The following is a 25,319-nucleotide window of genomic DNA, read 5'->3' as shown; positions in this document are numbered from 1 at the left end:
GCAACCTGAGTTCTATCCCTGGAACACATGTAAAGGTAGGAGAGAAATTACTCCACAAAGTTGTCCTTTGAACCCCGACCCCGGACGCCCATGCTGTGGCACATACACACAATAATAAAAACGATTTCCAATTTCTAGGTACAAGGGTCAATGTTTCACCAAGGAAGTGCTAGCTATAATTAATTTCCCAATTGAGATCTTTTATTCCTCAGCTGGACCATTTGGGTTGTCTGCTCAGATCCTAGAACTATTATTTGAAGTAAATATTACTTGTATTCAAAGTACTCAGAGGGGGACCAAGAACACAACCACGACATATAAAGTTAAAAAATGTTAACAAAGAAGATAAAATCTCTAAATATACACTAGACAGGTCATTTTATCACTGCTTTTTATTTCTTTGTTTTTGTATGTATGTATGCAGATGCGCGTGCCTGTCCCTGTGAATGGAGGACAGCTAGTAGGCTGTGTTTCAGGTGTCCTCAACTGTTGGCCATTTCTGGACTAGAGCTCCGCTGCTGTGACCACCCTGAGGTCATCTAGCTACTGGATCTGTGTATTTCTACTTCTTCCTTCACGCTGGGGTTATAGACACATAGCACCAGTGAGTGCTGGGACCTGAACTCAGGACCTCATTCTTACCTAACAAGAACCTTACCCATGGAGCCACCTCCTCAGCCCCACTGCTTTAATAACTATGACATAATGGGCAGACAACCTAAAACTAGAGCTGAGATACAGTCATTAACATTCTCCCATTGCAGAATTCAGTGATTAAAATCAAAGGAGAGATGGCTCAAGAGTTAAGAGCCCTTGGTCTAGAGTTTGGATCCCAGAAACCATGCAACAAACCAAGCATTCCTAGCAAATGCATGTTACCAACTCCAAGGTAGAGCAGAGATAGGAGGCTTACCAGGTGTGTGCATACACTCACAGACAATCTCTGACAATCTCTCTTTAAAAAATATAAAGTAACATACTTACTAATAGAAATTGAGTTGAAGATCACTTCCAATCAATTTCCGGTTGTCCCCGGTATTTAAAAGACGATGTACTTGGTAAGCAAGTTCTAAATCTCTGAGAGATGAACACTGAAAATTTGCAACTAATATTACCCAGACATTCTTGTAAGCCAAACAGAGACTCAATACATAATGAAAAAGTATGCGTTTCTGGACTGGGTGGTGGTGGCGCAAGCCTTTAAACCCAACCTAAGAGGCAGAGGCTGGTGGACCTCTGTGAGTTTGAGGTCAGCCTGGTTTACAGAGTTCCAGGACAGCCAGGGCTATACAGAGAAACCTTGTTTTAAAAACAAAAAAAAGTATATATTTCTTTGCATAAATATTTAACTAACAATATTCAATTCATTACCTGACAGCAAAAAAGTCACAAAAAATTGAGGAAAAAATAAGCCCTAGTTTTATAAAATTTAAAACAAAGTTACTGAGTTAGCAATTCCAGTGCACCATTAAAATCACCAGGAAACAGCTTGAAGAACCAGCCTTGAAATACTAGTTCTCCCCTCCTGTGACATACACTACCATAGGGCTACATCTGAGTGCCCATGAGCCCTTAAACAGGATGTTCTCTACTCATCCAGAAAACACGAAATTTCTCCTATGATGACGATAAAATAAAAACCAACATAATAATCTATTTGCATCAATCTACAAAGCTATTGGGCAAAACCCATTCTGAAAGCTATCAAAGCAGACATAAACGACAACACAATAAAGAATAGAGCTGGGGTATGATTTTTAAAGTTTTGAAAGTATAGACTGTACAGAAAGAAGGAAAGAAGAAGCAAAGACATGACCAGAGAATTAAAACTGAAAGGACACGCAAAGCTCTCAGTTACAGGTAAAATGAAGAAATAGAGAGGAAGCTGGGAAAAATAGGAAATGGCACTTACTACATTCATGGCCGACTGAAAAAATTTATCTGAAAAGTAAAGTTCACAAGTTTGGTTGCTATGGATGTAACCTTGTTTTCATATTAATTACATTACTATGCCACAGACATCTTGGCTTTTACAGAATATTCAATCCAAATACAAGGCCTCTAATAGCACTCAGGCGAACCACCCATCATGAGCTAGAGGAATAGCACAAGTAATATCTGTACATACCATCATCCAGGTCCTGTGGGGAAAATGTCCTTCCCTCTAATTCCTGCATAATATCATAGATGATGAGGGATGGTGTTTTTATAGCGTTAGCTGCAGAAAAGGCAATTTTTTTTTTAAATCAGGAGTTCACTTTCACAAGCAGAACCAACTTCATAGCCCCCAGTTATAAAAGCCTATTTGCTGCCTCCATCTTTAGCCTAAGACCTGGCAGAGCTGGGCAGGGCCAAAACCTGCTTAAAGAGACCAGTATAGCCCAGAGCCCAAGCACTGGTAAAATCTCTAAGAATCACTATGCTCTGTTCTCATGTTCTACTTAGATTTCTTCACTTTTATTCATTTCTTTCCTAAAAAGCTCAAATTTCTCGAGTGGGTGATGTGCGAGGTCTTTCTATGTGTTGCTTTTATTGGTTAATGAATAAAGAACTAACTGGCTTTGCCTAGAGCATGGGAGGAGGAAGGCTGAGTCAGAGCCGCTGCTGGAGACAGACGTGCTGAAACTCTGCGGGTAGGCCATGACCTCGTGATGATGTACAGATTAATAGAAATAGGTTAAATTCATATGTAAGAGTTAGCCATTAAGAAGCTAGAGCTAATGGGCCAAGCAGTGATATTTAATTAATACACTTTCTGTGTGATTATTTCGGGGCTGAGGAGCCAGGAACGACCAAGTAGCCCCACTCCCTCCAACAAGTGGGACAAATACCAACAGCTCCCAATCTCAAACCAACACACTTAACCAAATTATTTAGTGGTATCTGTGTTCTTTTAAAGTAAAACCAGATAAGGAAGCCAAGAAAAAATATCCAATTGAAGAATGGATTAGTGGATGGGGCAATTGGCAGAAGTCATATGAGCCAGTCATGGCCACACATACTTTTAATCCCAACAGCGAAGTAGAAAGACCATGAGTCAGGTTCACCTGAGCTACATAGCAAGTTCAAGACATTCTACGCTACACAGCAAAATGGGTTTTGGAAAAGGTAACCAAATAGGGCAAAAACTAACACCTACTGAGATGGGAAAGGGGGTGCCTTTGCAAACACCTTGGTCAGAAGAATGTCAATTCACAAGAAGCAAGAAGTCAGCCCAGTTCAACATAACTCAATACTTGGTGCTATTTCAAACTCTTTAGAGTTTATTTTAATAAACTAGGTATTTATTTTAGGCATATTTAAGCCCAGCCCAAAGTGGAAAAAGTTTCCTGGTGATGATGAACTCAATCCGATGTGTAAAGTAAAGCATGGCTACATCAAAACTATTGGAAATATAAGTGATATTGGGACTCTTTCATAATGATAGGCTCTATAAATTAACAAAGAAAGCAGGCTCAAGGTAAACATACGAGAAGGGTCTGGGGGAATAAGTGTGGTGGCTATACAGATTACCAGGCTATTAACCCTATCTATTCCCGTCTTTTGGAGGGAAAACACGTTATCTCTCCACTTGAGACAACCTGGTGTGTTTAACATCACTGTTTTCCCTAGTGCTTCTCTGTGAGCACTAAAACTTACATTCCTATCACTATCACAAAAACACGTGTAGCCAGCAGAACTGAAGAGGGAGGACTCAGCAATGAATCCATATAGCAAAGACCAAGAAACACACTGTAGAAACACAGCCTTTTTGATAAAAGGTTTTCATTTTATTCATATATATCAGTGTTTTTCAACCTTCCTAGTTCTGAGACCTTTTAATAGTTACTCATTTTGTGGTGATCCCCCAACCATAAAATTATTTTAGTTGTTTTTTCATAACTGTGCAGGATATCTGATATGTGACCCCAGAACCACTGATATATGTGAATGAGTACCATATGTGTATTGGTGTTCTAGGAGTCCAGAGGAAAATGCCAGCTGCCCAGAAGTTGGAGTTACAGGTGGAAGTGAGTCTGTGGGTGCTAGGAGTGGAACATGGGTCCTCTGAAAGGCCAACAAGTTCTCTTAACCAATTAAGCCAGTAGTTCTCAACCTGTGGGTTGTCAGATTACCCTTTCAACAGGGGTCACATATCAGAGATCCTGTATATTAGATATTTATAATCATTACAGTAACAGAATCATAGTTATGAAGTAGCAATGAAAATAATTTTATGGTTCAAGGTCATAATATGAGGAACTGTTTTAAAGGGTCACAGCATTAGGAAGGTTGAGAACCACTGGCTTAAGCCATCTCTATGGCCCTCAAAATTCTACATATAGAAAAAAAATCATACTGTGTACAAAAATAATTAAAAATGGGTCAAAGACTAATGAAGGACATAATACTCAAAATGCTAAATAAAAACCAAAGGGACATCACTTTAAAACTATGGCATAGGCAAGAACTTTCTGAAAAGGAAATATGCTTATTAATCTCAACATTAAGGTACAGAGGTTAGGAACCACACAGGTTTCTGGGGATTTTATGGTCTTTTCCACCCGTCTCACCATGAACGGTGGGACTAGACACTTGGTTTGGCTTCACACTGGTTTTGGAATCCAATTTAAATTCCCAAGGCTTGCAAAGACCTAACCCACTGAACCATCTTTTTGTAACAGGGTTTGTCTTGGTGCTATGATAAAATGGAATGACAAGAGCAAGGTAAGAGTAAAATGGCCAGGCTGGATGGCCCTAAGGCGAAAAATCTGCCCATTCCTGCTGGGACTACAAGTATGTGCTACCACACTTGGGTTCTGGGATCAAGCTCTATAGTTTTTCAATTGTGTAACAAACATTTTACTAAGTGACCTATCTTCCTAGGGTCTCTCGCTCCCTTTTTCTGACACTCATATATCATATGCTGGCCCAACATCTATCTGATCTGATTGCTTTGATTTTTCAAATTATTACACACAAATGACATGAGGTCTAGAAAATATGATGGAGTTCCATTTAAGAGAAACAGATTCAATTTGCAGGAGAACAGAATTGGAGATCACTCTATTAAACAAAATAAGTCAGACAACTCTTACATTCCTTTTTCACATAAAACCCAGATTATGCAGATGCTTCTGTTTTTATATGACATGTGAAAGTAGAGGGGAACCACTGTATGAAGAATGACAGGAGTGTGGATGGCAGAATAAGAGCGGGTAATTTGTGGGGGGTAAGACGGCTCAGTGTTACATAAAATTGCTGCCAATCCTGATGATGGAGTTTGATTCTTGGAACCCACAAAGAAAAAGAATGTAGTTGCTGAACCCTAATGTCACATTTTCTTTAATATACTGAAACTACCCATACGTGATTACTAAGTTATTACACTGAGCACATGCGAAGCTGTGTTACTGTGCCTATCTAAAACACCGGAATAAGCTTCCATGTGTGATTCATTTGGGAGCTGGGTGGTGGGCCCCACAAAAAAACAGAAGATCAAAGACAAAGGGAACAAAAGAGAAAAAGCAAGCAACTAAAATACACTTTACAGCCCTCTCCAGTTTGCATTTAGTCACAATCAAGGGTTCTACTCTAAAGACTAACCTTTTGTTCAAACTAATCTTTTTGGGAAATAACTGTCTTGACGGCCTCCAACCTTGACTCTTCTGCTTCGGTCTCCTAAGTGCTGGCACCAGGACTGTAGGTATCCAGCACCACGCAGGGCTGAATTCTCTATTTTTAAAATTTTTTTATGTGTATGCTTGTTGTTTGTTTTTCAAGACAGGGTTTCTCTATGTAGACCAGGCTGGCATTGAACTCACTGAGATCTCATAAGTGTTGGATTAAAGGCGTGCGCCACCAGGCCCAGCTGTGTATGGAGTTTTGTTTGTATGTACGCTTATGCTTCTGCCCTTGGAGGTCTGAAGAAGCATCGATCCCCAAGGACTGGAATTAGAGATGATTACAAGGCACCATGTGGATGGATGCTGGGAACTGAACTGTTCTCTCAAAGAACAGTGTTCTTTTCTCAGCCACTGAGCCATCTTTCCTTTCCAGGCTCTATTCTTAATTCATTTAAGGAGCAAGTACTACAACAATTACATAAAACTCAAAAGAAATGACTTTCATATAAATCAAAATAATGTAAAGTTATACATACCTCGCTGATAAAAGAGATGAATAATATGATGGTATGTTGCAAGTGAGGGCTCTCAAATTACCAAGTAGAGAGAAAAAAAGAGAAATAAATAATAACAGTTATCTAAAATAAAGTTGAAGCACAGTGGTAACATTTAAGCAAAAGATATTTCTATTCCTTTGAAGACATTCTTAGCTTGTCCCACAAAAAGGTGAAGTCACCCTAAAGACAACACTTTGTTACTATCCATACGAGCGATTTATTACTGACAACAGCAAAGCACCACGAAGTCAGTCAATGCCCAACGGATCTTAAACTAAGCAATTACTGAAGCATCTACTATATAGTAGCACATAATTAGAGCTGGAATACCTAATTATGCTAGAAAAATATCCTGGAATTTAAAACTGGCTAACAAAGTCATCAATTCCCTTTAAAGTCAAGAGAACTACAAAAAAGTCTTTCAAGTGTTAAAGTAACATTGTATTTACTGTAAAAAAAATATGAAATAGAAGGCATCATCTATCAGACAGTTATCACTTGGTATGCATGGGACCCTTGGTATCCAGGACCCCTGATGCCCGGCTATTCAGATGCTCATATAAAATGACTCATACACATCCTGATGTGCACGTCAAAGCATTTTAGGTCTCCAGTAACATCTGCTGTGCCACAAATGTTATGCAAACAATGTCTTGTATTGTTTAGGAATGTTCAAAAACCAGTATATACATATTTACAATGATTTTATCAGACATTTTTATCTGAGTTGAATGCCAAGACAAAAAGGAGCAACTGCACATGAAATTACACCTGCCACAAAGAAACCCTAACAGGAAAGTAATGGTAAAGGTAAAGACACTTCCTGCTTTTGTGGCTGAGACCAGACGCCAGCTCACCTCATCTTCAGTGAGGACCCAGGATGTACCCTTACCTATTCCAATGTGTTTCATTTCACGTAATGTCTGTAAAGCCGGCAGCCTTCCAAGCAAGTAAAACTTCCGGAGACTCTTCAGCATGGCATTGAAAGTCTGCAGGTTCGGTTTCACCTTCTGTGCGACCATATGTTTCAGCAGATCCTGGGCGAATCCAAAACAGGAAAATTTTTTTTACTCCAGCATAATCTGCCAAAGCACAGAGAATTTAATTCTGTGGCCACATATGAAACAAATTAACTATACCCTTAATTTAATAATTATCTGCTTTAAAAAACAAACAGCCTGGTTTGGTAGCCCAGCACTTGAGATTCAGAGGCAAGGGATCTCTGAGTTCAAAGCCAGCCTGGCTTACATATCAAGCTCCAGGCTAGTAAAGGCTAGATGGTGAGACCCTTTCTGAAAGAAAACCAGCAAAACCAAAAGCTGACAAAAAACTGCCTGCCAGGGATCTCATCTTCTAGAAAGCCTCTGAACACTGTCATAGGTCAACGTGTCTGTCTCTCCAAATCCTATCATGCACCACAGGGGATTTGCAGTCTTCCACCAACCTGAGACTAAAATAAAAAGCGACCATGGTGACCATAAAAACACATTCTATTTCTACGTTTTGACAAAATCTCTCCAGTGATTTTAATTTAACTTCCCTGGTTAGAATTCTACAACAGGTAGGTATGTACCTTTGCACCTAACAATAAAATCAATTAGACATTAAGTGTCCCAACTCTTCCTGCATCCTATCTATGTAGCCACTGACAAATCAGTATTCCTCCCCACAACAGAGAGGCCTATGGAGTCAGAGATCAATCAGTATCCTCCTCGAAACCCACAATAGAGAGGCTTCTTAAGCAAGGGACAGCCACAGAAATGCTAAATTAGTATTTCTTAGTCAAAGGGACAGAAAGACAATGAAGGTGTTTCCTTACCAGTATGTTATTCCATTTGTCCTCAAATTTCTCATCAGGCATAAACATCTTTGCTTCAATCAGTGCATTGAAGGTGTACACATCAGCTGTAAAAGAAAGTACCTTAACAAAACTTGAGGTTGGAAATTTACTTCAAAACAGATGAAGTGAAAAGAAAATGGTCATAGAACCAGATCTCTAATCCCATCTTAATCACTAGTGTGGCAGCAAAAGTCAAACAGCTCCCCAAACAACAACTGTGGGTCAATGACCAAGACAAAATTCAAAAATCCCACCGATTCTTGTTAGAGTATTGTTTCTCAACCTGTAGGTGCATATCAGATATCCAATATTTACATTAGGAGTCTCAACAGTAGCAAAATTATAGTTATGAAGTAGCAACAAAATAATTCTATGGTTGGGGGGGTCACAACAACATAAGGAACTGTATTAAGGGGTCACAGCATTAGGAAGGTTGAAAACCATAGTCATAGAGGAAGACACAGCGAGAGGGGAGTCCCAAACTCACCACGAAGTCTGTTATTTAATAACTCAGTATACAAGTTCAATGCCTGTGCATAAGCTCGGTACTGGAGAGAGAAAAACAACATCATCAAAATCTTCCCAGCAGGGAACGTGAATACACTAAACAGGAGCCTCCAATTCTCAGGAGGCTTGCATCCTAGTGCAGTAGGGATCTTCTGGGTACACTAGCAATGCTTTAGAGACATTTTCAAGGATGACACTGAGGGTGAGGCAAGAGCATGTTAGACAACTCACAACTAACACTAAGACATCTCAGAACATACAGGAAAGCTTCCAACCATCTGATCTTCAAGAGGAAGCGGTAACTCAGCCTTTAAGCGTGCTCATCACAAGAACCAGAGTTCTAAATCCCACACCCATGCCTGTAGTTAACTGGTTCCAAGGGATCCACACCGTCTACTATCAACTGCAGGCATACAATGAAAGTGTGTGTACATGCATGCGCACAAGCATATATACACATTCCTATATAACACAAGACATAGAAGCATACACGCATAAATAAAAACTTTAATAAAGCTTGTTCAACCCTAATCCAAAATCTGAGATGCTGAGAAGCTCAAAAATTTTGAGTCCCATAAATAGAACCTCATTTAACAGGCTACAAACAGCATAGACTCTAGACTCACAAAGATATTACATAAAATGATTATGCTAAGTCCTGTAGTATAGGCCCATGATCCCAATTACTCTGGAGATAGGATGGAAAGAATTGTTGAGTCTGAGGCCAGCCTGGGCAATTTCAGAAAGTCTGTCTCTCAAAAAAAGAAAGACAGGCAGGAAGGAGAGTGGGAAAAGAAAAGAGATTTTGTTTGGTATTGAAGCACCTTTTAAGACAAGGCAGAGGCAGACATATTGCTGTGAATTTACGCCTTGTCTGCATAGCAACCCAGCCAGTCAGGGTCATATACTGAGACCCTGTCTAAGCAAAACTATTTTCAAGTTATGTGTATAAAAGTTGTATGAAGCAAACAGACACCCTGTTTAGAACCGACTCCACCCCAAAAATCACATTATACATACACTCAGGATCCCAGGCATCTCCCAACCATGTTAGTATAAGAGTGGAAAAGAATCACCAACTCAATAGACCTTCAAGATGAAAATAAATAATGGAAGGTACCTTTACCATCCCTCGGATCATTGTGCAGTAGGAGTGTGCATTCTTCTCTGGCATTAGAGCAAAGACTCTCTCAGCATTGTTTTGTGTTCTAGAAACAACAGAATGAACATGAACTAGAGGCATTGGGAAAACTAGTAGTAACTGCCACCATTTTCTTCATAACCATTGTACCACCCAGAAGAGTGTGGCAGGATTATCTCAAAAATGGAGGGTCAAAGGTCTGCAGAGCTCATGGTCCCCAGGTAAAGAAAAACTCTGCAGACAAGATACACAGTGCAGGATCTCTTCTGTTCCCCACCCCACTTCTTGTATCCTGATACAGAATTCCCAAGGCAAGCATGACTCGAATGCGAACGATTTTGCACCTCCACTAGAGAAAAAGAAAATGATACACTTTATATACATTTTCCTTTATACTCAACTTTATATTTCCTAATCTAATCTAAAGAAACCAGACAGAACTATAATATAAGCCAAGTCCATGTGCGTGTCATCTGTTTCAATTTGTGTCACATGTGCTAGTGCCCACAGAGGTCAGACCGCCCAGAGCTGGAACTATAGGTGTTGGGAACGGAACTCAAGCCATCTTAGAGAACAGGAAATGGTCTACGGAGCCATCTCTCCGGATCTCAATTTCTGGTATTAACAGTAGCTGTCTTTTCTATACATCCACGCAGAGTACTTATTTTTATCTTACGCACTCCATGAGTATTATTTACTCTTTCTTCAAACTATTTCTCATTCACGAAAATACACAAACGCTATCAGAATTAGGCATCTACATCTCAAGGCAGCACTATTAATGAAACTAAAACAGAGGGAAAACAAAAAGGACAACCAGGTCAAACCCTAAATGGGTTATGTATGGTGGCAGGAGTTAACACTCTTACAAGTCTAAGCCAGAAGTGATGTTGTATACTTGTTATACCAGGCCTTGGGAGCAGAAGCAGGGATGGTCTGTGTTTGAGGCTAGCCTGGGCTATGTAGGTGGAATCCTGAATATAACAATAACTAATAAGCCAGGTGAAGTAGCACACACTTTTAATCCTACCATTCAAGAGGCATAAGGATCTCTGAGTTAAGGTTAGCTTGTTCTACATAGTGAGCTCCAGGACAGCCAAAAACTGCAGAGAAACCCCGACACACACAGATACACAGAAAAGACAAAAGGTCTAAAATATAAAGACAGATTGTAGAATACATCTGTCAAATGAAGGGGGAAAATTTATTTAGAACATTTCAGGATTGCTACTCCAGAGGACTGTAAAATCCCCAAAATATAAGATTCTCAACGAGTAACATACTTCCAAGGAATAGTCTTCATCTTGGATGTCTGATTACTTTCCTCTGTAGCCTCTTCCTAGAATGAATGAAATAAAAGGTAAGACAATATTTGCTAGTGGACTACTTAAGAAAAATCAAAAAAGCAAAGAAAATTTAGAAAGATAAGGGAAATAATCAGCAAAAGGCAACAAGAAACAGAAGAAAATGCTCCCACCCACAGCGAATTCCTTCAGTGTGAAATCAGTGAACACAGAGGAAAGCAAAGTCAGCTCTTAAACAAGAGATCATCTAGAGACAGGACAAAGACAATGCCCTCTGCGGCCTGCCTAGGGGTAAAAAGCAGAAAAGAAAACAAAGTGCAATCTACTTCTACGGAACCCAACACTGGCTCAACTCAGAACAATACTGCACACATGGGGTAAAATCAAGAGATACTGCCATTAATGTCTAATAGTAGACCTTTAACACTAGAATTCTGCCCTTACTTATAAACCAAGTGTCAGGGATGAGGCAGACATAGAGGCCTGACTGGCATTTGCAGAAGCCAGGGTTAGTTCTGTAGGCAGCCAACTATTTCAGGAGCAAGGCTGGGAACAGGGGGCCAGTCTGGCAGGGCTCAGAAGACATGACTTGCTCACTGCCTGAGCACTTTACAACACTAGTTACTATGTAGGGAAGTTACCCACAGGATGAAGAACAGAAACAATCCATAATATCATTACTGAGAAATACTTTTAAAATATTTTTATTGTCTGCAAATGAAAAAATGTTTTTTTAGAAAAATAACAAAAATTGAACCCCTTATCCAAAAGAGTGTAATAGACTAAACATGAAATTTATTCTCCAAATACATACAAAATGAAGAAGTTTTGAAAGACTGAAATCATATAAGGCCAGGCGGGAAGTTCCCATTTAGTAGATAGTCAAAAAGTTCATATTTTGGAGCGTTTCAGTTATAAAATTTGGATTGGGGATTTTTAATTATGGATGCTCAGTAACCTCTTCCTTCTAGGATGAATCATTCCATACCACCAGGGCTATCCTGACAGCTCAACAGCTTCACCATCATCACCTGCTATTGGCTATCTACACTGTTTTCAGGATCTTTGCACATACAGGCATAAATCCATACCAGTTTAGAAAAATACTTCATACACACCTCTGTATACCGGATACAAAGGATCCCTTGAAATCTATTTCTAGAAATAAAATCCTCAAACTTGACTGTTACTATTCCATCTACAGGCAACACTTGGCTTAAGCCCAGCATGCTCCCTCCTCTGCCCACATCTGTATAAATTTTAAAAATCCATCGTGTTCAGTATGGACCTGCAAATGCTATAGCACACAGAAGGAACTAGTTGGCTCTTTCGTAGCATCTTTACAATGGCTCCAGGTACCAAACTCGGGGTTCTCAGGCCTGTGTAGTAGTACCTTTACCTGCTCAACTATCTCACTGGCCCTTTATGTACAACTTTTGGGCAAAGGGTAACCAGTGACAAAATACAGAATCTTTCCTTGATCATTACCCAACACAAAGTCACCATAGTGACAGAGGACTGGATCAAATGTTCCTGACCAAAACTTTGCCTGAGTATATAGTAATGAAGAAAAACTATTGCTAAGTAGAATAAAATTAACGTAATTGTTTCATTAAGAAAACACAAATCAAAACTATACTGAGATTCTACCTCACCTTAGCCACAAATGTTGGTGAGGCTGCAGGATAAAAGGAATCCTTAAATACTCACGGCTGTTGGGGACACAAAACTAGTAAAGCTGCTATGGAAATCCACATGAAATTTCCTCAGAACAGCATCCAATCCAGCTATGCCATTCCACAATGCATGTATATGCCCGAAAAACTACATACTGTAAAGATACCTGCACACTTATACTTACTATGGCCCCATTTACAATAGCTGAACTGTAGCACTGACTATGCTGGGCCTTATTCACCATGCAGAACAGGTTGGCCTCAAATGCAGAGATTTACCAGCCTCTGCCTCTATGCTGGGATTAAATGTGTGTGCACCACTCCCAGCTATGTGTAGCTAGAGCTAACGGTGGTGCCTGCATCCCAGGTACTTAGGAGGCTGATGCATGCAGAATATGAATTTAAGGGGCAGTCCAGTCGAGCAGTGGTGGGGCCTTTAATCCCAGCACTCAGGAGGCAGAGACAGGTGGATCTCTGTGAGTTCAGGACAAAGTCCAAAAACCTAGAGAAAAACCCTGTCTCAAAAAACAAACAAAAAACAACAACAAAAAAGAGAATAGTCCAAGCAAGTTAGCAAGATCCTTATCTCAAAAACAAACAAACAAAAGGGGGGAGGCGCTGGAGAAAAGGTTCCACAATTCAGTACTTATCTGGTATGTGTAGAACCCCACGTTCACCTCCCCCCAAATTGTGTGGCACATATTCAGCCATAAAGATCAAAATTCTGTCATTTGTAGAAAAATGGGTAGAACTAGAGATTATATATAGTCAGAAAAGCAGACGTTGCTTGTTTTTTCCTCATACGAACAAAGTAGAAGGGGAGCTATTTGGGAAAATGAAAGAGACCACTGGGAAAGGTGAGAGGGTAAGAGGGAGGGAGTATTATTAAAATACAGTGTATATATCAATGAAATGTCATAATAAAACACATCATTTTTGTATAATATACACTGATTAAAAATGAATACAAACCAATGTTCATATGTGCCTTCCTTCATCAATCACTGCTTACTGAAGGCTACTTTGCCCTCTCAGTATAGACGCTTTACCACTCTGACACATGGCACAGAACCCTGGCCCATTTTTATTTTTTATTTTTATTTATTTTTTTTATTTTTGAGACAGGGTTTCTCCGTAGCTTTTTGGTTCCTGTCCTGGAACTAGCTCTTGTAGACCAGGCTGGCCTTGAACTCACAGAGATCCGCCTGCCTCAGCCTCCCGAGTGCTGGGATTAAAGGCGTGAGCCACCACACCCAGCTTCCCTGGCCCATTTTGAGAAAACATTATTTTAGAAACAAAAAGCCATTTTTTTTTTTTACCAAGTTTTCCGTGTGCTCAGTTTGTTGAAATGGATAGTCAGCTGGGGGCTCTTGGTCACCATAGTAGCACAATAAATCCAAGAGACTATTAGTTGTTTCAAGAGAGACTGTGGTTCCTGTGGTTAGGAGGAAAAAAAAAAAAAAGAAACCTTCAAACATCCAAGAGCCAAAGAAAGCCTGTTAGATAAAATTCTTCATTTTTTTCCTATTAATGGTGGCTTATTTGGCTACATACTTAATCCCTCCTACCACGTTACCAATTAACCATGATGGCTTTCTGGTGACTCTGCCCCACTGTCCCCCTGCAAACTGCATGTAAGATGCTGTTTATTAATAAACTTGTTTGCCATAAGACAAAGCTTGTGTGAGACCTTTTGACCCCAGTTTTGGTATCTTCTGCTTTCTGACCCCTTGGCTTTTCCTCTCTGGAACCTGTCACTGAAGAATGACCTGCAGGTCCAGGTCAATTTCCACTTAATTCCCTTAGACAGATCCACTGAATATACAAAAACAATTATCCCAATTGGATTCAGGCCCTCAGTAAAACTGTACTAAGAATGACTAGCATAAATGAAGAATCACAATCATCTTAAAAACCACTTATTTGACTCCCAGCACCTCAAAAATCCACAACAAAACCCACCAAAAACCCACTGCTCAAAACGACTCCCATGTCAGCACTCATTTTACAGAGAAAAGTACAAAGGAAAGAAAAGAGGAGTCTGGAGAGATGGCTCAGCAGCCTGGAGCATTTTTGCTCTTGCAGAGGACCTGAACTTTGACCCCCCCATATGGTGGACCACAAGCATGACTTCAGTTCCAAGGGAGTGAATAGTCTCTTCTGACCTCCACAAATAGCAGGCAAGCACATGACAACCATACTTACATATATGGAGGAAAAACACCCATACACACAAAAAAATATATAAATATAATCTTTTTTCAAAAAGAAGTATTTTTTTAAAAGGTTAAAGGCCCAATTTATTAAGCTTGGTATAATTGCCCAGACCTATAACCCAGCATTTTAGACAGAGGAGGAAGGAGTTCAAGGCCATCCTTGACCAAAAAGTGTTTAAGACCAGTTTAAGCCACATGACACCCTGCCTCCTCAAAAACCCCAAAAGAATTTACTGAGGGGCTGCACACACCTATACCACTATCCCTGAGGAGCGCAATCCAGATTCCTGCCAAGCACTGCTCACACCCGGAAAGCAGAAAAACCTCACCAACATACTATCTGCTGTCGTCTTTCAGGTGTCAGACACCTAAATTCCTGAAGGGTATGAGAAAATGTTTTGGGTTCAAATGGCATTTTCAATGATTTCCCATGTTTTTATTTCTTCTATTCTAATTCATTAAACAGTATTCTAGACTCCTAAAATTTAATGATAATGGTCCCTCTGAGGTGACCACATGTACATTCACTGTAGCTTACCAGCCACAATATCTAGAATTGTATTTCCTATAAAGTTCTTCAGATCTAGCCAGGCAATAGTGGTGCATGCCTTTTATCCCAACACTCATGGAAGCAGAAGCAGGCAGATCTCTGAGTTCAAGGCCAGTCTGGTCTACAGAGTGAGTTCCAGGATAGTCAGAGACACACAGAGAAACCTTATCTCAAAAAACCAAGAGTTCCCCACATCTAACTCAAAGCACAACATGATGTTAGACACTTGGGAAACATTGCATAGCCTTTATCTAGGTTACTAAGTGAGGCAGAATCACATCAATATCCAAGTCTCTGATCCCAGTTGAACAATCTTTCTTTTAAAATACTCCTCTGGGGCTGAAGAGATGGCTCAGCAGTTAAGAGCACTTGCTGCTCTTCCACAGGACCTGGTTTGATTCCCAGGACCCAAAATGGTGGCAAAATATCCATCTATAACTCCAGTTACTGAGGATCTGATGCCCTCTTCTGGTCTCCGCAGGCACCAGGCCCACATATGATGCACAGATAATACACGTAAACAAAATTCACACAAAACTTAAAATATTTCTGGCTTTTGTTTTGTTTTTTCAAGACAGGGTTTCTCTGTGTAGCCCTGGCTGTCCTGCCTCTGCCTCCCAAGTGCTGGGATTAATGGTGTGCGTTACCACCACCCAGCATATTTCTGATTTATTTGGCCATGTCTTCTCACACCTAATGTTAAAAAAAAGGAGGCCAAGGAATAATCATCAACATGTACTTTCTTTACCAGTGCACAGGACAAAAACAAAAGGATGAGCCTTCAGTTCTGCTTCACTTACAGCTTCAGTATGAAGCTGGAGCAGAAAATGAATTATGTATATCACACCACTTAAAACAGAAACAACACCATCAAGCAAAGTAAACACTATTGGTCATTTTTACTTAATACTACTTGGATCCTATCAAACGGCCCTGTGTTCCAAGAGGGGCTCTGACTGAGGGGAGTCACCTGCTTGTAAGAGTTGATCAAAGAGGTCCACAGAAGCCTTGACTTTCCTTAGTCTGATCCGTTCCCTCAGGGCGGCTTCACTCACATCTTCAATCTGAGGCTCAAAGGACTCCGGCATTAAGCACTAGAAAATAAGACGAATAAATGATGGCAAACAGGCAAAGGAAACAGGTTGACAGCAGGATGGGGCTATTAGCACCAACACACCAAAAAAATAAAAAAATAAAAAAAAATTAACAGCTCCAGTTCCTGTTTTCCTTACTACACACCACTTACATCTGAACATTAAAATAAAATATACAGATAAGAACAAGAAGCTGGATGGGTGGCGGTGCATGCCTTTACTCTAACCCCAGTACTGCAGAGGCAGTGGCAGGCAAACCTTGGTGCTCTGTGAATTTGAGGCCAGCCTGATCTACAGAGCAAGTTCCAGGACAGTCAAGGCTACACAGAAAAATCCTGTCTTGAAAAACCAAAATCAAAACAAATAAATGAACAAGAAAGGCCAATAAACTTCAACCCGAACATAGAAGACTACTTAATCATCTCCTGACTTTATGAAAAATTTAAAATATTCAGTCATAAACATCCAATCCATACTTTGAATACCCCATTTCCAACCAAGGGTCTCAACCCCAGGTTAAAGCTGAATACTTTGGTTCCAGTAAAAAAAAAAACTGCTTCTAAAACAAAACAATGAAACATAAAGCCAGGCATGGTGGAACACATCTTAAAACCCAGCACCCTGCAAGGAGAGGCAGGTGGATTTCTTCTGAGTTCCAGGCCAACCAGGGTACTTGGTGAGCGCCTGTCTTGAAAATAGAAAAACGACAAAGAACAATACCCCCCCCCCCCCCCCGTTTTAGCTGGGGCTCCTATTGCTGTGACAAACACCATGAACATAAAGCAAGTTAGGAAGAGGGTCCATTTGGGCTACACTTTTATGTTGCTGCTCACCACTGAAGAAGTCAAACAGGATAGGATCCCGAAGGCAGGAGTTAATGCAGAGGCCATGGAGGGTGCTGTTTACTGGCTTGCCTCACATGACTTGCTCACCTTTTTTTTTTTTTAATAGAACTCAGGACCACAGTCCAGGGATGGCACCACCCACCATGGGCTGAGAAAATGCCACACATCTCAGGGAGGCATTTTCTCAACTGAGGTTCCTTCCTCTCTCATGGTTCTACCTTGTGTCAAGTTGACACACAATGCCAGCTAGCACACCTCCAAACCCAAAACTTTTTGTTCCTCCTTCACTGCCCATCTTGGTTAAAGTCCCCAGAGCATGAGTTTCTAAAAGTCAAAACTGTTGCCTGGAGTTTGCTTTTCCTCTGAACACTCAATACCACCAAGGTATCTGATTGTAGCTCATTCACTAATTTTTCAAATATATTTGGAGTAGGTACCACTTTACTCCAGGTACTAGGCTAGGCATTAGGGATTCTGATATTTTATCAAAGGAGAGGGGGATTCTCTTCCATCAAAGTACTTAAGACATCAGAGTCAGTAGTGGCAGTTAATGCTGTCAACTTGACAGAATCAATAATCTCTAAAAAGTCAAGTTTTTGGGGGAGGGATTTTCTACATCAGGTTCTTGAGGAGGGAAAACCCACCCTAAACATGGGCAGCATCATTCCATACAAGATCTGGATTGCATATAAAGAGAAAGTGAGCTAACCACTGGGACACGAGGCTTCTGCTCCCTGCTTGCATGCAGTTCCAGTGTGACTACCTGCCTGCTGCTCCTGCTGCCAACACGGACCCTACACAATGGGTTGTAATTTCCTTAAACACTAAGCTAAACCAACCCTTTTCTTCATTAAGTCATGTATTTTGTCACAACAGGAAAAGCAACCTATACAGGGGTGTAAGTAGTGGCAGGGAGCCTACACAAGGCCATGCATTCCATCATTAACATCCCCCACACCAACAGCAAAATAAAACAAACAAACTAAAAACCAGAGATAGAGACAGCTCATTCTAGTACAATATCCTGTGGTACTATCTCCAAGGCAGAGACCCTGCAAGGCTTCCAGTGACAGTGACCCCAAAGCCAAGCACATGAACACTGTCAACCAAAAACTTAAAGGGAGAGAGGTGAGCCAACAGTCCACAACTTCCATCGTTTTAATCAGGGTTTTGATCTTACCACATAACCGTGTTGGCATGCTGACCAGTCACCAGAAGTGACTGGAGGAAGGCCGGGTCTGGGTGTGAGTTGGGGAACAAAAGGGAAAGTGAGTGGCTGTAAGCAAGACGCGAAGCTGGTGTTTTCACGACTCTGGGAGGAAAGGATGAACCTATTTTGCTCACTGTTGTGCAGAAGGAATGGACTGCAGTGGCAGACAGTGTAACACTGCATACTGCAGAACAAGGGAGGGTCACAAGCACAGCCTCAAGCCCCAAGAAGAGGAACCTGGCCAAGATACATGGCAATATTTACAGAGTGCAAGGATGACCAAAACAGCAAGTGCAGACTGTAAAAACAGAAAGAGGAGCAGAGACATCATGAAGATAAACATTTATAAGGAAATGTAGGAAGCCACTAGAGGACCCTGAAAAGGAACGGTCACAGAGAAGACTCAGGAGTAGCATTAGGAATCACACAAGAAGGATTTTAAAAGGTTAGCAAATGTTCTCACTCCAGCATCCAGGGCACTAAAATGGCTAAATCAGCTATGGAAGCGTGATTTAATCTGCATTCATTTAAGTATGTAAAACACACAATCACTTCTCCTTACCGGAATATGAGGCTCAGCTACATCCTTTTGGAAATATTTGGGATGTGAATTAATAATAAACTTTGCTGCATTCTCCCCAGACTTCTTTGCCAATAAAAACGAACGCTATATGGGAGAGGGGAAGAGATTTAAATACAAATTAGCACTTACATAAAATTTAGACTTAAGCAAAGCTCCACCCTCAGCAAAATTACTCCCTTCCCCCCAGAAAAAAAAAAAAGAAAAAAAAATGCAATAATACAATAAGTTCCAATTATAAGCCAAGTTACAGTACACCACATAGCTCACTTCTGAGTATGACAATTTCAGGCCACATTTTATATACAGCGCAACCTACACTACCAACCCACCTCCCACACACATACATACACGCACAAATGGTTTGCTATGTGTTAGTTAAGATCTTAATAAAAGAAAAATTACAAGCACAACTTTCTTCAAAGACAATACTTAGATACTTTTTTGATAAAAGATTCAGAGCCTAACATTTGTCAGCATGTATAAGCTTTTCATGGTTTATTTTATTTTAATAATTCAACTATTTACATACTGTTACACAAATTAGTAAGGGTCTTAAAAGTATTTGAGAAGTTTCATAACAGCACTCACCGACTCCACAGTAGAGGTTGGGATGAGGTAAGGGTCATCTTGATAGACATAAGGTACAGCTGTGGGGTCCTGTGGAAATGCACAGCTTTTTAGATTTTCATTTATACTCTCTAAGCTTTATTGATGATCACAAATTCTGTAATATATGAAACATATATGCAGGAATATGTATGGTCATATGTCTGCATATATAGAAAGAAAACACATATGTCAAAAGATTTTCCCCAAATTATGTACAACTTAAAACAAGTACAAATCCCCATGGCTCCATCCTACGAGATTTTCTCTTCTCTTGGTACTAGGGATTGAACCCAGAGCTTCACAGAATTAATTAGCATTTAGGCACTGTGCTAATCCTCCGCCTTATTTCTTAGTTCAGTCTGTTGTCAGTTAGGACTATCACAGTTTTAAATGTTAGTTAAGGACTCCCTGAATTAACTAGTCCCTTGACAGTTTCCTGTAGTAAGATTCCTTCACAGCACAGCCACTATGCATCCATATGTATATTCCCTGAAGAGTTCCTTCTTACTAGGTAGTGGCGAACACTTTTAATTGCAGTACTGGTGGGAGACGGGGGACGGGTGTGCATCTTTTGAGTTTGAGGCTAGCCTGGTCTAAAGAGCAAGTTCCAGGACAGCCAATGCTACAAAGAAACTGTCTTCCAGGGGCTGGGAAATGGCCATGTAGATACAGCACCTGCCATGCAAGTATGAACCACAGAACTTCTAAGTACTGGATGGTTGCGCTAGTCCTCCTGTAATTCTAGTGTTCAGAACACAGAGACGAGGGATTCCCAGAATACTGTCTAGCTAAACCAACCTTTATAGCAAGCTCTTGGTAAAATTGAGACCCTGCCCCAATTAATCAGGTGGACAGTGATTGAGCAGTTCATTTGTCTGTAAATAAGCATCTGAAATGCTATTCAGAACTGTGTGTGTGTGCCTTTTGGAGGCCTCAGGAGCTACAGAACTCCAGCCCTCTACCCAGCCTGTCTCCTAATTTCTGGGATCAAAGGCATGTACCACCGCACCTGATATAAGATCTGTATTTTGACCAGTGTATTATCACCAGCAGGAAGGACCCAAGTCCCAGAGTCAGACATCTCTGCTTGGTTACCAAATCCCTCAGAAACAAGCGTCTGTTTTTTAATTAATTAATTTTTATTTCATTCCTTTTTAGAAACAAGCATGTCAAATAGCTTTTCCAGTAACTTAAAAATTACTGATAGCAATTTTGATAGGCATGACAGTACAAGCCCTTAAAAATCCTAACACTCTGGGGCTGGAGAGACGGTTCAGCGGTTAAGAGAACAGACTGCTCTTGCAGAGGACCAGGTTCAATTTTCCAACACCCACATGGTGGGTGGCTCACAAGTAGCTGTAACTCCAGTTCCAGAGCATTTGACACCCTCACACAGACATACATGCAGGCAAAACACCAATGCTCACAAAATAAAAATAAATAAATTTGGGGGCTGGAGAGATGGCTCAAAGGTTAAGAGCAATGACCAGAGTTCAATTCCCAGCAACCACATGGCGGCTCACAACTATCTATAATGAGATCTGATGCCCTCTTCTGGCGCGCAGGCAAGCATGCAGACAGAACACTGTATACATAATAAATAAAACCCTAACACTTGGGAAGCAGAGGCAGGAGGAGGATCTCTGTGATCTTGAGTCCAGCCTGCTCGACATACCAAGTTCCAGTACAGCAAGGACTACAGAAAGACTGTCTCTCAAAACAAACAATTATCGTATGCTGTAAAAACACTCCATGAGCATTACATCCTACCAGACCTAGGCTGGTCACTTCACAAACCTGTATACCCATTTTCCAAAAGGAGGGATTGGGTTAGATTGCAAAAAAATTTTCTAGATACACTATAGTTTAACTCTGAATAAAGAGCTGTAACACTTAATGTGTTACTAACCAAAAAATCCTACTTACCCTGTTCACTGTGGTTGCAAGTGCCTGAAGAACAGCCACTTTATCCCTAGAATAAGAACCACAAGTCAGTCTTTACCAAGACTACTCACACTTACAAAGCGAGCAAGTCGCTCTACTCTTAGAGGACTTGGCCACAAGACAAGGCCTCACCCAGAGCTAGGGCTTACTTCTCAAAACCACCAGAACAGAAGCAGGTATGCAAATCCTTAATCTCAGGGACAGGGAGGCAGAGGCAGGAGGAAGGTTGGAGACTCCTGGCTCCAGAGCTGAACTCCAACTCAATAATCAGTGCTAGAGGATGGGGCTTAGAGCCCTGTGAGGGCAGACCCTCAGCACTGGTTCTTTTGATGGGCACACATGCTTCCTTCCCTTGCTTCATATGCATCCTGACCTGTCCCTAATACCATTACCCAGGGCTGGTGATTCCCTCTCCTGCCTCATAAATCTATCTTGTGACTTCCTCATGTATTCGTAGAGAAGATCTCTAGATTTTTGCCTTTAACTAGCCAAAGTACTGGCTCTGAACTCTGACCTGAAACTAAAGCAAAGCCTCTGCAATGACTCACTTGTATCCTTACTGAATCCCACAGGACTGAGGCACTTCTTTATCTAAATCTAATGCTAAGAGTGATAGGCAAGGAAAAATGAGGATATCACACACCTCTGTCCCTCCCGGGGTACCCCAGAGAACTTCATGTTGGGAGAAGAAAAATGCTGAAGTCTGGGGCTAGCCAAAAAAGGAATTTTCTCTCATAAATAGATCTCATGCAGTTCTAACTTGTCAGACTGAAGCGTAGGCAATGGTGGGACATGATGTGAGACCACGCCATAGCCTGGACCAGCTATTTATAACTCCAGCCCTTTCCTTACTGGTGACTGGGGTGGGAGGGGGAGGTTCCCACTGGATCTTTGTCTCTCTTCCTAATTGGCCATACTGAATAAACTCCTTACCTACTTTTTTATTCAGGGAGGGCAAAAGACCCTTAGGCCAGCAGCACACTTTACCTCTGTTGCTGAACTACTGGAAAAGCTTCACCAGCATAAATGACAGATGACACCATCTAGTTAATTATGTATCTATGTGTCTGTGTGGTTATATGCTCATGAATGCAGGAGCCTGTGGAAGCCTGAGGCACTGGATCCCCCATGGAGCTAAAGTTACAGGAGGTTATGGGCCATCTGACTTTAGAAACTGAACTGTCAAGGCAGAGTTCGAGGGCAGTCTGGTATACAGAGAGAGTTCCAGGACAGGTTCCAAAGCTAGAGAAACCCTGTCTCAAGAAAACAAAACTGAACCGTCTTCTTATCCTCTGATCCATCTCTCCAGCCCCTTATGTTTACTCTATTGTTAGAGTTAGGTGCTTCATTTCCAAAAGAATCACTGTGATTTTAAAAAAAAACTAAGGGTTATTCTAAATTAAGAGAACATTTTTAAGATTGTAAGTCATCTGAGAAAGAAACATTAAGTTTTATGACATAAGAAGTTGAATAATTCTATTGTACAAAACAGCCACTGGATATGCTATGTTGGCTGTTTTTGTTTGGTTGTGTTGGGACAGGGTCACTTTATGTAGTCCTCGAATGCAAGCTCCTCCTTCCTCAGCTTCATCGGGGTCATTAATTATGGGCGTGGGGCCTACTCTATACATCCATTTCAAGACAAGTAAGTACACAGCTACCGAGCTTATTATTCTTTTTCTTTCTTCTTCTTTTTAGTTCTTCTAGACAGGGTTTCTCTGTGTAACAGTCCTGGCTATACTGAAATTCGCTTTGTAGACCAGGCTGGCCTTGAACTCACTAAGGTTCACCTGCCTCTGTGTTTCAAGAGCCGGAAAATTATACTTCTTATAATCCATACTATCCTGCTGAACACTGCCTCCATAATGTCATATTACAATGACTGTAATTTATTCAAGTTCTCTGTGGCATGGTGAGATCTCAGAACACACTGCCTTAAAGGACAGAAGGAATGTGTAGTCTGAAAATACTGGTTCAACTTAGAAATCAGGGTTCAAAGTACACCCCACACCATTTCTCTTTCCTTCCTTTTTTCTTCTTTTGCAGGGTGAGGGTAAGGGGATAGAGTAAATATTTTGGTTGTGAGTCTAACCATTAATGGCTGAGTCATCTCTGCAGCCCCAGAAATAGTTTAATATGGTGGGACTAAAAGTTTACTGTCCAAACTGTCAGCACGCAATAAAAGGAAACATGTAAACAAACTAAGCTGCGTTCACACAAAATTTGACACAATTTTTCATGTTACTTTTTTCCCCCTTTTTGGTTTTTCAAGACAGGGTTTTATGTTGTAGTCTTGGCTGTCTTGGAACTCACGCTGTAGACCAGCTGGCCTCGAACTCACAGAGATTTACCCACCTCTGCCTCCAAAGTGCTGGGATTTAAAAGTGTGTGCCACCACTGCCCAGCTTTCTTTCTTTTTTTTGCATGTTATTTTCTTTAGCCCTTCCCCCACTATATAAGAAACAAAAACTAATCTTATAAACTAAATTTTTAAAAAGGAGCCTTGATTTGCTGACCGCACTTTGTATCAACCAACTCCTATCCCGTTTCCTAACATTTTCCAGGGCCTTCCTGGACTCCTACAACCACAGCCAACAACAATCTGCCTTCCTGAATCTCACAAGAACTACCAATAGGAAAGTGCATCTGTAATAAAACCCTGAAGTGATCAGACCTAGTTTCAGTATAGCTAAACTATAAATAATAAATGAAAAGCAACTTGATTGGTGTAAATAATACTTTTAATTTGTATTTTGAGTCAAGACCTTGCTAAATAGCCCTGGAACCTTTGACAATCCTTTAACTTCTGCCTCCAGAGTGTTGGGACTACAGGTTTATGCTGTTGTTCTTTTGCTGAACTACAGTTCCCAGCATTCTCCTGGGTACGGACATTTCCCAGAAGCCTTTGTATTCCTCGTTAAAAAGCGAGGGTCCTACGACCCCCCCCCCTCTCTTCTCCCCGCTTCCTCTTTCGTTTTTCCTAGTGTTTCACACACCTGTACCTGCCTGTTGCCCCTCCCCCCATTAAAGTGCACCCACGTGGGACCGTCGCGTGTCTGTGTCTTTTCCTCGCATAATCGCCTTCGTCTTTTACCTTGCAGCCAAGCCAGGATTTAATTAATTAACAACATATGCCACCACAAAACAACACTCAATTTATCTGGATTCCTGCCAGCTATATGGGTAAATTTACATACATAGAGGACTATAAGATACAAGCGGATGGCCATTACATTGTAACACACTCCAAATATTCCTCCTGCTGTACCTCTTGTAGTTTTCTGCATACAGATGTTGGCAAAGTGCTGTACACTGGATGCTCTATTCACAGACAAGTTTCTACTCTTAGCTCTGAGTCCTTTTTTCTAAAGACAGGGCCTCACTGTATGAACTCACCGGGTAGACCAGGTTGTCCTTGAACTCACAGAAATCCCCCTGCCTCTGCCTCCTGAGTGCTGGGATTAAAGGCAGGTGGCACCATGGCCAGCCACTCACTGTTCTTGCTCTTGGCCACTAAAACAAGAATCTAGTCATATTTAGATAATGAAATATAATACAGCCACTAAAATTTAAAAGTATTATACAAAAGTATATCTAATAGTTCAATTCTAAACTAAATGTGTAGTTTTACACAAAA

The 25,319-nt window shown here is 40.8% G+C and overlaps 1 protein-coding gene across 1 annotated transcript in view; it reads right to left on the bottom strand.

Annotated features, from left to right (window-relative positions):
* The window catches only part of Ptcd3 (pentatricopeptide repeat domain 3), a 33,543-nt gene that overhangs the window by 4,034 nt on the left and 4,190 nt on the right, over window positions 1-25,319 (bottom strand). The window contains exons 4-17 of the mRNA XM_075983841.1: window positions 21,665-21,710; window positions 19,718-19,786; window positions 19,109-19,213; window positions 16,368-16,491; window positions 13,951-14,066; window positions 10,935-10,990; window positions 9,631-9,718; window positions 8,491-8,551; window positions 7,983-8,068; window positions 7,056-7,200; window positions 6,143-6,193; window positions 2,129-2,218; window positions 1,913-1,941; window positions 985-1,091 (exon numbers count right to left, since the gene is read on the bottom strand). Of these exons, the coding sequence (XP_075839956.1) occupies window positions 985-1,091; window positions 1,913-1,941; window positions 2,129-2,218; window positions 6,143-6,193; window positions 7,056-7,200; window positions 7,983-8,068; window positions 8,491-8,551; window positions 9,631-9,718; window positions 10,935-10,990; window positions 13,951-14,066; window positions 16,368-16,491; window positions 19,109-19,213; window positions 19,718-19,786; window positions 21,665-21,710 (1,173 nt within the window). The remainder of the gene's footprint in view (window positions 1-984; window positions 1,092-1,912; window positions 1,942-2,128; window positions 2,219-6,142; window positions 6,194-7,055; window positions 7,201-7,982; window positions 8,069-8,490; window positions 8,552-9,630; window positions 9,719-10,934; window positions 10,991-13,950; window positions 14,067-16,367; window positions 16,492-19,108; window positions 19,214-19,717; window positions 19,787-21,664; window positions 21,711-25,319) is intronic.

Source organism: Microtus pennsylvanicus, chromosome 8 (genome assembly GCF_037038515.1).
Source record: "Microtus pennsylvanicus isolate mMicPen1 chromosome 8, mMicPen1.hap1, whole genome shotgun sequence".
NCBI classification, from domain to species: Eukaryota; Metazoa; Chordata; class Mammalia; order Rodentia; family Cricetidae; genus Microtus; species Microtus pennsylvanicus.
This window is presented reverse-complemented; position numbering and strand designations above follow the sequence as displayed.